At 36.0% G+C, this 16175-nt stretch overlaps 1 protein-coding gene across 1 annotated transcript; it reads right to left on the bottom strand.

Annotated features, from left to right (window-relative positions):
* Positions 1-6351: 6351 nt before the first annotated feature.
* On the bottom strand, positions 6352-6795 carry LOC120608152 (ubiquitin-conjugating enzyme E2 D2-like). Its single transcript, XM_039869907.1, has one exon. The coding sequence runs from the start codon at positions 6793-6795 to the stop codon at positions 6352-6354; it is 444 nt and encodes a 147-aa protein (XP_039725841.1).
* Between the last annotated feature and the right edge of the window lie 9380 nt (positions 6796-16175).

Raw genomic sequence — 16175 nt, 5'->3', positions numbered from 1 at the left:
GTTCTTAGAACAGTCTTGTTGAAGGACTTCCAAGCAGAATTAATATGTTTATAGATTTAGTAAAAAAAAAAAAAAATGCTACTTCTTATAGTAATTAGAGATTCACAAATATAACTGCAATTGATATTTTAAGTGGAAAACAATATACTTTTAAAGAGTTCACTCAAAAATTTCTAAACAATTTAAACATTAGTTGCACTCGTTTGATGAATCCAAGGGTACACTTAATTACTGCCTTTCATGAAATCTGTAACAAGGCTGAATACTTCAAATTCTCTTATTTGCAAAGCTATAAAATATTTAATCCCTGTCAATAACTATAAGTGGGTTTGAGCATTGCCAGTAAAGTCAATAAAAAAAATATTTTTATGTGAAAAAATGTCACTTAAAAAAGAGGTATGTGGGTAATTAAACCAAAATACATTAAACCTGGCAATCTTCATTAATAAAGATTTTCACTCTATTTTGTTAACTAATAATAATTTAGTAAGAAGTGCAACGAGGGGCTTCTGGTCAAGACGGTAGAGTAGGCAAATGCTATGCTCAACTCCTCTCATGACCACATCAAAATTACAACTAAACTACAGAACAACCATCATTGGGAATCACCTGAAGTCTAGCTGAACAGAAGTCCTACAACTGGAGATGCACAGAAGAGGCTTTTTAGAGACTGGTATAAGGAGTGGAGATGTGAAATAGACTGGTCCCACACCCGCTTGTGGTGGTTGAGAATCAAGGGAAATATTTTGGCTGTGGAGGTCCCCCCTTAGGAGTGTGGGGTTCCAGCCCCACATCAGGCTCCCTAGCCCAGGGTTCCAGTGCTGTAAAGAGAAGTCCTGACAAAATATGGCTGTAAAAACCAGTAGAGAGGGAGAGGGGCTTGAATTCCTATTAAAGGGCCCATGCACAAACTTGCCTACTGATTGCCTCACTCGTTCCAAGCTTTGGCACTAGGGCAGCTGCTCAAAAAGTGACAGGGACACATGGGGAGAAACTGAGTTGTCTGGCTTCAAGGCAAAGAATAAAAGGGCAGCTTTCTCCCAGACAAAAGTAGTGGCAAAATCCATTATTCCTTGGTTGAGCCCTCTCACCGCTGGCATACAGACACAGGTGGCCATCATATCTGAGTCTCCACTAACCTGGTTAACACTGGTCTCCCTGCCCTGGAGATTCGCTGACATCCTGTTCCACCCAACTTATGGGCCCACCCAAGCTGCTTGCACTGGATTTTCCATACAAACAGCCTGTCTTGGCTCATGCTGCAGACATTCCCCAAATCTCTCAAAGGTTCAAAAAACTGAAACAAGCATCATCTTGAACGATGTGTCCTGTACGTCTTGCTGAGCAGCCGCAAGCCCAGTGCTAGTGGCAGCTGGCTTCAATTTGTGGCTTGGCCTCTTGAAGCACTTCCAAGCCCAGTATCGGTGGTAGCCATTAGTGATTTGCTTGGTGGCTTATGCCAGGTGGCCCTGGGCAGGGCACAGGCTGCAGATGAACTTGGCCTGTGGTGGGGTCCCTCCAAGGAGACCCCAACCTGTGTACCCAGTAGCCAGCTTCAGTCTGAGCTGAGCACCACCTGGGGACACATCCAAGAATGACACACTCAAAGGGAAGATTGTGGAGGCACCAGAGCCCTGCTAAAGCTAATCTTTCTCCATAGGGTCACCTCACACACAACAGGTCTTCCACTGGTCATGGCCAGTCCTCATAATCTATCAACCTGAGGATTAATCCCTCTCATTGACATGCAAACAGTAACCACAGCTCAACTACAAGAAGAGGACACATACAACACACACACAAGGGACACACCTGGAACACCCAGCTCAGGGGATCAGGGAGACTGCGCCACTGGGCCTCACAGGCCACCTACTATATAACCCACTCTACTAAGACCAGGAGCCATAGATGCTCTACCTAATACATAGAAACTAAGACAGGGAGGCTGCCAAAACGAGGAGACGATGAAACATTCCCCCTATGCCAAAACAAAAACAAAAACAAAACAACAACAACAACAACAACAAACAGAACACACTCCAGAAAAAAAACTAAACAAAATGGAGACAAGCAAGTGATCTACCAAATGCAGAGTTCAAAACACTGATTATAACGATGCTCGATAAACTTAGAGAAAGAGTAGATGAACTCAGTGAGAATTTTAACAAAGAGATAAAAAATGTAAAAAATAGATATACAAACAAAAAAGGACCAGTCAGAAATGAAGAATACAATAACTGAAATGAAGAATAGCTTAGGAGAAATCAACAGTAGACTAGATGAAGAAGAGGGCTGAGTCAGCGATTTAGAAGATAAGGTAGCAGAAAAGATATAATCAGAACAGAGAGAAGAAAAAAACAATCCAAAATATAAAGATAGTTTAAGGGACCTCTGAAACATCAAGCACACCAATATTCACATCATATGGCTACCAGAAGGAGAAGAGAGAGAGCAAGGAGTTAAAAATCTATTTGAAGAAATAATGGTGAAAAACTTTTCCAAACCTGGTGAAGGAAATACAAGCCCAGGAAGTGCAGAGAGTCCCAAACAAGATGAACCCAAAGAGATCCACACCAAGACGCATTGTCATTAAAATGCCAAAGGTTAAAGACATAGAGAGACTCTTAAAAGCAAGAGAAAAGTAGTCAGTTACCTACAAGGGACTTCCCATAAACTGTCAGCTGATTTCTTAATAGAAACTTTACAGGCCTGAAGGGATTGGCAGAAAGTAGTCAAAATGATGAAAAGGAAGGAACTATAACCAAAATTATTCTACCTAGCAAAGCAATTATTTAGCATCAAAAGACAGATAAAGAACTTCCCAGACAAGAAAAAGCTGAAGGAGTTTATCATTGCCAAGCTAGCATTACCAGAAATGTTGGAGGGACTTTTTTAATAAGAAGAAAAAAGAAAAAGAGATTAAAAATATGAATAATAAAATGGCATTAACTACATGTCTATTAACAATTACTTTAAATGTAAGCAAATTAAATGCTATAATCAAAAGAAAGGATAGCTGAATGGATAAGGAAATAAGACCGTTATATATGCTGCCTACAAGAAACTCAATTCAGATTGAAAGAGACATAGACTGAAAATAAAGTGATAGAAAAAGATGTTTTATAAAAGTGGAAACAAACAAACGGGAAAGCTGGGGTAGCAATAATTGTGCCAGACAAAACAGGCTTTAAAATAAAAGCTTTAGCAAGACACAAAAATGAACCAGTAATCCCACTTCTAGATATTTACCCAAAGAAACCCTAAACGCTACTTCAAAGGGACATGTGACTCTATATGCTCATTGAAGCATTATTTACAATAGTCAAGACATGGAGGATACCTGGGTATCCATCAGTAGAATAATGGATAAAGAAGAGGTGGTACATATAAAAAGTGGAATATTACTCAGCCATAAAAATAGGATGAAATCTTGCCATCTGCAACAACATAGATGGACCTAGAGGGTATTGTGCTTGGCGGAATAAGTCAGATAAAGACAAATGCTGTATGATTTCACTTATAGTTGGAAACTAAAGAACAAAAGAAACACAAAACAGAAACAAACTCATAGATAAAGAGAACATTTTTATGGTTGTCAGATGGGATGGGGTTTTAGGGGGTAACTGAAAAAGGAGAAGCGATTAAGTAGTACAAATTGGTAGTTACAAAATAGTCATGAAGATGTAAAGTATAGCCTGAGGAATATAGTCAATAATATTGCAATAACTATGCATGGTGTTAGATGGGTACTAGATTTATAAGGGTAATCACTTTGTAAGTAATATAAATCTCTAATCACTACATTGTATACCTAAAACTAATATAATATCATATGCCAACTGTAATTAAAAATAAATTTTAAAAAGAAGTGCAATGAAATACACTTTCTATCAGAGGGAGCTCATTTTCCACCTGCTTTAAAATCATTTTTGATAATTGTAAATGCAGATTACTGGGCCCTTCTAGAGATGGGACTCAGAAATCTGCATTTCAACCAGGCTTCACATTGATTTTCACATATTCTAAAGTTTGTATTTCTAAAAAAAATTGGAGAGATACTTTGTGTGACATCATTGTTAATGTGGCCTTTCATGAAGTGCCAAGTTAATTTAATTCAGATTCTCATATTCCCTATCTTCTCCCCCAGTGATCCTAAGAGTGTCAAAAATGTAGATTTGGCCAATCAAACCATTTTACTGGCAGCCCAGCACAAGTTTATCTGAAAAGAATACATATAATGAGGAAAAATAATAGCTCTAACTCCCATTATTGAATATATATTCATTGGTGCAGACTAGATTTTTTTCACACATCATCTTATTTTTAAAACTCTAGGAAGTATTATAGATAATATTCTCATTTACTACTTGAGAAAACTTAGGCTCATTGGTGTTAAGTAACTTTCTTAGAGTCATACAAGCATTTACTGGTGGAGCCTGGATTAGAACACAGGTTTTTGCTTCAAACACCCATGCTTTTTCAACACTGCCTTTGGTCCTAAAAATTAAATCCATCATTAGAGGAAAAAAAGAAAAAGAAAAGAAAAAATATTCCTACTACTTTCATTCCATGTTTTCTCTGCTTTTTGAGTCTCAGCTCAGTCCTGGTAAGTCCCATGATAAATTCTTCTGCCTCCAGTACATTATCAACTATGTTATTGACTCTCTGAATTATACTAAAATCAAACACTTATGCAAATGTCCAACTTTTAGCTCCAATTTTATAATACAATAGCCACTGACCATATATCTCTATTTCAATTCAATAAATTTACTTAATTTTAATTTAAAATTAATTAAAATTGAACAAAATAAAAAAAATCATCAATAGCTACATTGTCTAGTGGATACTGGCAAGCACTGACTGCAAAAGTAAATAATTTTTTATATTTGAGGGGTTAGTATCTTTGGCGTAGAAATAAAATTTTTCTGTATATTTGTAGACTTATTTATATAAATACTTTAGAAATCTTAAGTTAGTGATGTTTTCATGTTTTTATTTAGAATTATCTTTTTGTTCTTTAAAAATAATAGATTATAAAGTTTTTAAAGGTATTGATGTTAATAAACTGCTTATTACACTGATTAGACATTCTTGAATGTACAAATTTAAAGGGAAATTGCATTTTTTTCAATACACACAAATATTTTCATAGAATTAATTTTTATCTTTTTGACCAGATAGATCCAAGGTATTCAGACTGTTGGAGTGCATTCTCCATGGTGTTTCTACACATCTTGTGACAGCATTTGTCTGAGACTATTGTTTGAAGGACGTTTGTATAGCAAACTCCCTTTGAAGATAGAGCTCTCTCCAGGGCAGAGGATGGGTTTGTTTCTTGAGCAGGGTGATATAAATAACATCTCTCTCTGGGGCAAAGGTTGGTCAGGTTTGCTCAACTTCCCTTTCCCTTTCAAAGTTAAGGAGGTTCCTAAGATTGTGGTTGCTCAGCTTGACACAAACCCACTGTACCCAAGTGGACTGTTCCACATCTCTCCCTTGGGTCTTGGGAGCCAGGGGAACTTTATCAGTGAAGCTCATGCTGCTTGCTGGGCCATGACTAATAAAGTCATATCTCTAATCCAGGAGTCTGTGTCATTCCTCCAGCCTCCATGAAACTGACAGCCTCACATGTAGGCTTGCAGGTTAGGTGAAATCTCATTCCTTACACAGTTCTTGAAAAAAATAAGACAAATTAGAGCTAGTAGGTATGCCCTGAGAAGCAGCCTCCAATCCAGAGTGTGGGAGAGAGGCAGAGTGGTCAAAAAGTGAGGATTGAAGTCATGGGAGGTGAAGAAGTCTGGGAACAAAACGTATCATTTTATTTTGTAAGACCTCCTAATCCATTTAATTTTTGGCCAGTTAAACCTGGACCTCAAAATAGAGGATACAGGTTAATATAAATCTTGGTCAAAACCAAACCAAGCCAAACTAAAACACCTGAAGACAAGTTCTTCATAATTAAGTGAATACAAAACTAGCTTTGTAATCACCCAGTTTTTCCTCACCATTGTCAGTTCTAAATGACCCCATATTAAAAATTATCCCACTGGTTTGTGAAACTGCTCTCCTCATCCTAAAGCTACCACACCATTGTTATTGCTTTAATAGTCCTAAATCAGTAAAGAAAGCTTTTAGTAAAAACTAGATTAAAACTGATCTGTCTCATACTCACTCATCCCCCAACCTTGCCTCACCCCACCTCTCTCACCCCACATTCCTTCTAACCTTTCCACACACACTTTGATATGGAAGGTATACAATGTGTGCCCAGGAAGATGGGAAAACATCACTTCACAGATTAAAGACTATCAATTGAAATGCCATCTTTATTAAGGTGATGACATTACATTACGTGGCATATTTATGAGTCCACGCTCGCGCTCTTCTGTCATACTTCTGCCTATTCTTTATGTAGATCTTCGCAATTTTTGGAACCAAAGCATCTTCTGGGTTGGGGTCACACAACATGGTGTATATGGATAACAATAGTTGAGAAATGGTCAGTGCCGGTGACCACTGGGATCTAAGGATGTCCAGACAGATGTTTCCATTTCTATCAATGTTCGGGTGGTAAATTCGGGTGGTGAATGTGATCTTGGGTGGTTTTAAGGGGTAATTGAATGGAAATTGGATCTTTAGGAAGAAGATCCCGTCCTGGTAGGGGCTGTCGTTGGGCCCCTTTATAGTAGCCTGCCAGTTGAATATGTCCTCTCCCACTGGTCCTGCTGAGCACTGGGCAGGGAGGTCACGAGAAAGGTCAAGGAACTCCTTGTAGATGCGCTTTAGGGCCATCGTCTGCGACATGTGGCCAATTCTTGTCCTAGAGTCTGGCGACAGGTATAAGGCCGTGCTAGAGATCAAGGGGATGGGGGAGAGGCGACTGATGCATCCGCTGGTGGTTGGGCGGAGAGCGGCCACTGGAGTAGAGGGGGGTGTTGGTGGAGTGGGGCGGTGGCGGAGAGGAGGACTAAAGTAGGGGATATTTGGGAGCTCGACTGGACCTGCTGGGCTACTGGACACCAGTGGCCCGTGGTGGCTGCCGACGCCACCTCTGAGTTGTCCTGAGCTGGAGACTCCACCGCTCCGAGGCCCCGCTGCCCGGATGTCGCGCTGCCCGGAGACACAGCTGCCTGGTGACACCGCTGCTCCTGCCCCGGGCCGCCTGCCCCTGCCGCTCGCCTCTGCCGCCCACATCAGGACCCAGCGACAGGAGGGGATCCTCTCCTGTGAGGTCATAGAGGCTACGCTGATGACATGATGTAGCGTCATCGAGGGTACATCCCATGGGGGTCGTGGGCAGGAGTTTAGTGTAGAAAAATGAGGATGAAGGGGTGAAAGGGCAGGGGAGGGCAGTTGGAGGCAAGAGCAGAGTAGAGTGGTGGCGGAGAATGAAGAAGGGGAAGGAAGGACCATGGAGGAGAATTGAGGGGAGAGGGAGGGCAGGAAACTTGGAAGAGAGTGAAAGGAACAGTGTGAAGGGAGATTGGAGGTGGGAGGGCGCCCTCGCTGCCTGGCTCACTAGTGCTCTTGCTGTGGCCTGGCAGGTTGGGTTACACGCACCACCCACCGCTGAGAGTTATCTCAATAAATAAAAACAGTTCAATGAATTCCCCTCCATTTCTCATCCCAGATTTACCTTCCCTTACCATTTTACTCCTTGGCTGTATACTAATTTCTCTTTATCTCATTCTTACGCACAGCTATACATATACATATACATATACATATACATATACATATACATATACATATACATATACATATACGTATACGTATACGTATACGTATGCGTATGCGTATATATGTATATATATATATATTTATATATTTGAGAGTAAACTACAGGCATTATGCCCTTTACTCCCAGACACTTCTGCGTGTTTTTTCCTGAGAGGCATTCTCTTACATAATCAACTTAAGTAACTTATAAAGTAATTTTTCATAATATTTTTATAAATTTACTTTTTATAAAGAAGTAAAGCCTTCAAATATTCAATTTTGAACTAAAATCAATTTAATTTTTAATAATTGACAGAAATAGAAGGAAGAAGAGAGGAAAATAGTAGTCTATTTGGTATATATTAAGTAGTATATTTAATACTGATATAATATTTTAATATCTGTATTCCAGTTTTGTCGACTGACAAATAATGAGCTTAAAACATTTAAAAATTTCCAGTACAGGATCCAATATGGGATCAGGTCTATTGTCTTTAGTTCTGTTTATACAGTGTCCTTGAATCTGGAACATTGCGACAGCCTTTCTATGTCTTTTGTAATACTAATACATTTGAAGGATTCAGAGCACCTGGTCCCCCACCACTCATTCACACTTACTGGTTTTAAAAACTGTAACTTCAGTAATAAACCAGACAATATAGGAGAGAGGAAGATGAAAAAGGGAAAAGAAAGACTGCTCAGATTTTTATTTTGAATGCTGTAGTAGTTACAAATATTTTATGATGTGTTATATTAAGACATACTCTCTATTGCTTTTGTAAAATGAATGGATGTATTTCACTCACAAGAAGTTTGTATTCTCCAGTATTCTCTGAAAAGTTGAGAAGTTGACAAATCTTTTGTGGCAATGATTACATTTCCTAAGAAGCTAAGTAAGAAATGGAAGCTCATGCTTAATGAATGTATCTGTATCTTCATTTATCTATATATCTCTACCTACAGTTATATATACATCTTAATCTGAAAGCAGAATTAATTCATGCGTGTGTATTCTCACCAGTGAAATAAATGTTGAGTAAAATTGTTAATGTGAAGTAATTTACAGATTTATATCTGTTTGTTTAGTATTCTATGTCTGCTATAACAAAGAACCACAAACTGAGTGGCCTACAACAGAAATTTATTTTCTCACAGGTATGGAGGCAAGAAGTCTGAAATCAGGGTGTTGTTAGCATTCTGCTATCTCTTGAAAGCTCTAGGAAAAAAAATCTGTCCTTGCCTCCTCCTAGATTTGGTTTTTCAGGCAATCTTTTTTTTTTTTCCTTGGTTTCTGACTGCATCATTCCAAATTTGCCTGTCTTCATGTGAACTTCTTCCCTGTATGTATTTCTGTGTCCATATCTCTCTCTCTTATTAAGGACACCAGTATTTGGATTTAATGCCCACTCAAATCCATTATGGTCTCATATCAACTTGATGACATCTACAAAGACTATTTCCAAACAATGTCATATTCTGAGGCTTCAAGTACACATTAATTTCTTGGGAGAATACTGCTCAACATAGTGGAATCTGCTCTCTGACTCTCAAAATTCACATTTGTCCCATGTGTGAAATACATTCACTCCATTCAAACATCCCCAAGAGTCTTAATTTATTCTAGCATTAAATTTTAGTCTAAAATATAATAAACTCAAAATTTCCAAATCTCATGATCTAAATACTCTATATTAGGTATAAGTGCGACTCAATATGATTTATATTGAGACAAAAATCCTCATTATTCTAGGCAGGCACAGGAGTTCTGCTAAAGTGAATCCTGCATAACTTCTCACTGTAGTCATCAGCCAGTCTTCACAACCAATCAACTTCAAAGTCAATCCTTCCCTATGATGTGCAAAATGTGACCAAGACACAATTATAACAGGAGGGCACACACAACTCATATAAGGAACACACCTGGAGCACCCAGCTCAGGGGACCAGGGATGACTATGCCATTGGGCTCCACAGAACACCTACTACATAAGGTCACTCTACTAAAACAGGGAGACATAGAATCTCTACCTAATACATAGAAACAAACACAGGGAGGCAGCCAAAATTGGGAGACAAAGAAGCATGTGCTCAATAAAAGAATAGAACAAGGTTCCAGATAAAGAACTAAACAAAATAAAGAAAAGCAACCTACCAGATGCAGAGTTCAAAACATTGGTTATAAGAATGCTCAGTGAACTTAGAGGAAAAGGAGATGAACTCAATGAGAACTTTAACAGAGAGATAGAAAATATAAAAATGGAGATGGAAAACATAAAAGAGAACCAGTCAGAAGTGAAGAATACAATAATTGAAATAAAAAAAATACATTAGAAGGAATAAACAGTAGAATAGATGAAGCAGAAGATTAAATCTGTGATTTAGAAAATAGGTAGCAGAAACAATCAGAAAAACAACATAAAAAAATAAATTTAAAAAATTAGGATAGTTGAAGGGGCCTCTGGGAAAACACCAAGCATGCCAACATTTGTATCATGAACATTTTAGAAGGAGAAGAGCTAGAGCAAGAAATTAAAAATTTCTTTGAAGAAATAATGACACAAAACTTTACTGACTTCACAAACAAAATAGACATACAAAACCAGAAATAGACATATTCACCCAGGAAGCACAGAGAGCCTCAAACAAGATGAACCCCAAGAGACCCATACCAAGACATATCATGATTAAAATACTAAAGTTTGCAGACAAAGAGAGAATATTAAAAGCAGCAAGAGGAAAGCAGTTAGTTAGTTACCTACAAAAAAGCTTCCATCAGCTTTCAGCTGCTCTCTCAAGAGAAAATTTGCAGGCTAGAGGAACTGGCACAAAATATTCAAAGTGATGAAAATCAAGTATCTACAGCCAAGATTACTCTACCCAGCAAAGCTATTATTTAAAATCAAAGGACAGAGAAAGAGCTTCTCAGACAACAAAAAGCTAAAAGAGTTTATCAGCAACAAACCAGTATGGGAAGAAATGTTAGAGAGAATTTTTTAAGAAGAAAAAGAAGAAAAAGAAAAGATTTAAAAATATGAATAATAAAATAGCAATAGCTACATATATATCAATGATTACTTTAAATGTAAATGGATTAAATGTTCCAATCAAAAGATAGGGTGGCTGAATAAATAAAACAAGATCCTTACATATGCTGCCTACAAAAGACTCACTTAAGATCAAAAGATACACACACAGGTTGAGAGTAAAGGGATTGAAAAAAATATTTCATGAAAATGGAAACAAACAACAACAAAACAACAACAAAAATGAGCTGTGGTAGCAATCCTTATACCATACAAATAGATTTTAAAACAAAAGCTATAACAAGACACAAAGAAGGACCCAGTAATCCCACTTCTGGTTATTTATCTGAAGAAACCCAAAACACTACTTTGAAGGGACATGTGCATCCATATCTTCTTTGAACTATTGTTTACAACAGTTAAGATACAGAGACAACCTAAATTTTCATCAATGGATGAATGGATAAAGAAAAGATGGTATACCATTTTCAATGACATGAATAGACCTGGAGGGTATTATGCTGAGTAGAATAAATCAGACAGAGAAAGATAAATACCATATAATTTCACTTATATGCAGAAATTAAGGAACAAAAGAAATGAACAAAACTAAATGTAAATAGACTCACAGATAGAATAAACTGGTGATTGTCAGAGGGGAGGGGATTAGAGGGCTGGATGAAAAGGATGAAAGGATAAAGAAGTACAAATTAGTTATAAAACAGTCATGGGTATGTAGAATACAACATAGAAAATATTATTTTAATAACTGCGTGTAATGCCAGATGGGTGCTAGAGTAATTGGGGTGGTCACTTCATAAATTATATAAATGTCTACCTGAAAATAAAATAATAAAAAAGAAAAAATGATTTTATAATGCAAATTCAAGCTAATAAACTACTAGATATGTGCTAAAAAAGACAGTATGAAAATGAGAGTGTAAAATATCTCATTAATGTTTTATATTGATTACTGTGATAATATTTTAGATAGGTTAAATAAAATATATTATTTAAATCAATAAAAAAGAAGAGATGGTACATATATACAATGAAATATTACTCAGCCATAAAAAAGAATGAATTCTTTTCACCTACAAGATAGATAAACCTAGGGGGTATTATGCTGAATGGGGTATGTCAGACAGAGAAAGACAAATGTCATATGATTTAACTTTTATGTGGAATCTAAAGAACAAAATAAACAAACAAAACAGAAACATATTCATAGATACAGAGAACATTTTGATGGTTGCCCGATGAGAGAGTAGTTGGCGAGGGGGTGAAAAAGGGGAAGAGAACGAGTACAAATTGATAGTTACATAAGAGCTATGGGGATGTAAACTACAGCATAAGAAATATAGTCGATAATATTGTAATAACTATGTACGGTGTCAGATGGATTCTAGATTTATCAGGTAATCACTTCGTAAGTTATTTAAATACCTAATCACTGTGTTGTACACCTAAAAATAATATAATATTGTATGCCAACTATAATTGAAAAATAAAAAAAATAAAAAAATTAAGAATATTATATTGAATTTCTAAAAGGAAAATAGATGGGCAATGTAGACAGAGATAAGGAAATACTAAGTAAGAACGAAAAGGCATGCAAGAGATTTAAAAACATCAAGAAATAAAGAATGTCTTTAATGTGTTCATTAGTAATCAGAATAAGGTTGAGGAAAGAACCTAGGAGCTATAAGAATATGGCCATATAATTCTTGAAAATCAAAAAACAAAGATTATGAAAACTGAAGACAATGCAACAAAATATCCAAAAACTGTGAGGAAATACAAGCTGTGTAATGTATGTATAATGGGAATACCAGAAGGAGAAGAAAAAGGGGGACAAAAAAAAAGACCAGAAGAAATATTTGCAACAACAGCAGAATTTTCCCAAATTAATCTTAGACACCACACCACAGATCCAGGAAACTCAGAGAACATCAAGCAGAGCAAATGCCAAAAAAAGAAATATATATATATATATATATATATATATATCATCTAGGTATATCGCTTTCAAACTAAAAATAAATAAATAGATAGATGATAGATAGATAGATAGATAGATAGATAGATAGATAGATAGAGCTTTAAAAAATCCTGGAAGAAGTCACAGAATGCAACAATCTTTATCTATCAAAGCACAAAGTTAAGAATTACATTTGACTTCTGCGCAGTAACCATGAAAGTAAGAAGAGAGTGGAGTAAATTATTTAGAATGCTGAGAGAAAAGAAATCTTTAACATAGAATTTGGTTTCCTACAAAATTATTTTTCAAAAGTTAAGGAAAAAGAAAGACTATTCCAGATAAACAAAAATTGAGCCTTGCCTTGTCTTGTAAGAAATGTTAAAAGAATTTCTTTAGATAGAAGGAAAATAATATTGTTCAGAAACTCATATTACACAAAGCAGAAAGAGCATTGAATAGGGAAAAACTGATAGTAAAATAAAAAAGATTATTTTTTATTAATTGTTCTAATAACAGTCAACAGATAGCACTTCAAAATATTAATACCAAAAATGTGTTTGTGTATATGTGTGTGTGTGTGTATACAATCAACAATGTAATATCAACAATGTAATCAATCAGTTAAACATAATTGGCATGTATGGACTACTTCATTTAACAGGGACAGAATATACATCCTTCCAAGTTCACACTTAGCATATTCTAAGATAGACTGCATTCTAGGTCATAAAGCACACCTTTATAAATTTTAAATAATAAAAACCGTACAATGTCTGCTTTCAGACCACTATAGAATTAAATTAGAAATCAATAACAGACAGATAATTGCAAAATCCTCAAATATTTAGAAATTAAATATTACATTTTTAAGTAACACAAAGCTCAAAGAAGAAATTGCAAGATAAATTAGAAAATATTTTACATAAATTAACATGAAAACACAGCTTAGAATTTGTGGGGAGCAGCAAAATCAGTAGAGGGAAATATGTAGCATTTAATGCATATATTGAAAACAAAGAAAAATCTAAAACCATTAATCTAAGTTTTTGCCTTAGAAAACAAGTAAAAAGGAGAGCAAATTAAATCCACATTAAACAACAGCAAAAAGAAATAATAAGAATTAGAGTAGACATTAGTGAAATTAAAAACAGGAAATCAACAGATAAAATTAATAAAGTCAAAAGTTGGTTCTTGGAAAAGATGAATAAACTCTATAAACCTCTAAGAAAAAAAAAAAGAGAAAAGATACAAATTACATCATAAATGAAAGAGAGAACATTTCTACAGATTCTACAGACATTAAAAGGGTTATAAGAAGTTATAAACAACTCTATGCCCACAAATTTGGTAACCTCTTTGAAATGGATCAATTTCTTGAAAGTTGTGTAATGCAGGAGCCCCAGGCTTGCAACTGACACCTGGATTTGGATATTCCAGAAGAACCACCAGGAGAACCAGAGGGATGAGAAATGCTGTTTATTACTTAACAAGGAAGGCATGGAAGCTTCAGCAGCAGCTGGTCAAAGATGCAGGAATAAAGCTGCTGATTAAGAGCAAGCTGAGTTTTTTTATGCCCATAAGCAGAAGGAGGGGTTGTATCATTGGGGGAGCAGCTGCCTTCTCCAAAGGATGGAACAAGATATACTGCTTAGTTACAGGAGCAGATAACATCCATGGGAGCAGCAGAAAAACACACTTGAGACTAGGCATTGCTGAAAGCTCTTTGTGTACTGCCTTCCTTAGCTGCTGGCTGGACAGCTATCAGGCCTCTGAGTAAGTGGAACAGCTATGTTATGAGTTAACCCTACAAGATGCAATTTGTCAAAACTCATAGGAGAAATAGATAATCTGAACAGGTCTATATCTATTAAAGAAATTGAAAAAAAAAATAAATAAATAACCTTCCCAAACAGAAAGCACCAGGCCCAGATGGGTACACTGGTGAATCTTTGCAAACATTTAAGAAAATTATTATAAAAAAAATTCTACAATATTTTTCAGAAGATAGAATCAAAAGGAATATTCTAACTCCTACAATGACACCAGCATTCTCCTAATACCAAAACCAGTCAAAGACATTATGAGAAAATAAAACTACACACCAATATATCTTATTAATATAGATGCAAAAATCCTCAACAGAATATTAGAAAATCGAATGCAGCAATGCCTAAAACAAATTATACACCACAGACAAATAATATTTATCCCATGAAAAGCAAAGCTGATTCAACATTAGAAAATCAATTAATGTAATCCATCACATTAACAGGCTAAAAAAGAAATATATATATATATATATTTCTTTATATATTTCTCAAGCCCAAGTAAGAGCTTGGGCTTGAGGCCGGCATATAGTGTGTGTATATATATATGTATATACACACACTATATACACACACTATACATATATATATATATGTATATATATATACACACACTATATGTGACCTCCCAATGGCTCTTACTTCTTCTCAATGTGTATATATATATATATATATATATATATATATATATATATATATATATATACACACACTATATGCCGGCCTCAAGCCCAAGCTCTTACTTGTGCTCTGACTGGCTACAAACTGGAGGTTCCAATGACCCTCTCTGACTCAGAATGCCAATCATAAGTTCAGGTTGTTACCTGTACTTCTGGCCAACTGCCTATAAATCAGAGGTTTCCATGACCTCTTCCTTGGGTTTAATAAATTTGCTAGAATGGTATACAGATCTCAGAGAAACAGGTTACTTACTAGATCACTGGTTTATTGTAAAATGATATAACTCAGCAACAGCCAGATAGAAGAGATGCATAGGGTAAGGTATATGGGAAGGGGCACAGATCTTCCATATCCTTTCTAAGAGGCACAGATCTTCCATGTCCTTTTCCACTCCCTCCACGTCTTCACATTTTCACCAACATGGAAGCTTTTCAAATTCTGTCCTTCTGAGTTTTTATGGAGGCTTCATTACATAGGCATGATGGAGTAAACGACTGACCATTGTTGATTAATTTAACCTCCAGCCATCCTTAGGTACTTTCTAAAAGTCACCTCACTAACATAAGAGAAGACCTTGATCACTTTCAATGCAGGAAACTCCAAGGATTTTGAGAGCTGTGAGTCAGAAATTGTGGACAAAGACTGAATACATATTTCTTATAAATTACAATATTGCACATATGTTTATATCAATAAATACAAGAAAACCTTTTGACAAAGCCCAACTCTCATTCATGATAAAAACTCTCAGTAAACTAGGATAGAGGAACACTTTCTCAACATGATAAAAAAAAATCTACAAAAAAAATCTCAAGTTAACATAATTCTCACTAAGATCAGGAACAAAGCAAGAATGGCCCTTCTTACCACTCCTTTTCAAAATTGTACTGGAAGTTCTAGCTAATGTAACAAGGCAGGAAAAGAAAATAAAATGTATACAGAT

This window comes from Pteropus medius, unplaced genomic scaffold (genome assembly GCF_902729225.1).
Source record: "Pteropus medius unplaced genomic scaffold, Ma_sr-lr_union100, whole genome shotgun sequence".
Classification (NCBI taxonomy): domain Eukaryota; kingdom Metazoa; phylum Chordata; class Mammalia; order Chiroptera; family Pteropodidae; genus Pteropus; species Pteropus medius.
Note: the sequence above shows the minus strand (reverse complement) of the source record. Positions and strands in the feature narration are given on the sequence as shown.

What these genes read in the sequence shown, in the direction of transcription:
- LOC120608152 (XM_039869907.1), bottom strand. Translation starts at nt 6,795, where the DNA reads ATGGCCCTAAAGCGCATCTACAAGGAGTTCCTTGACCTTTCTCGTGAC.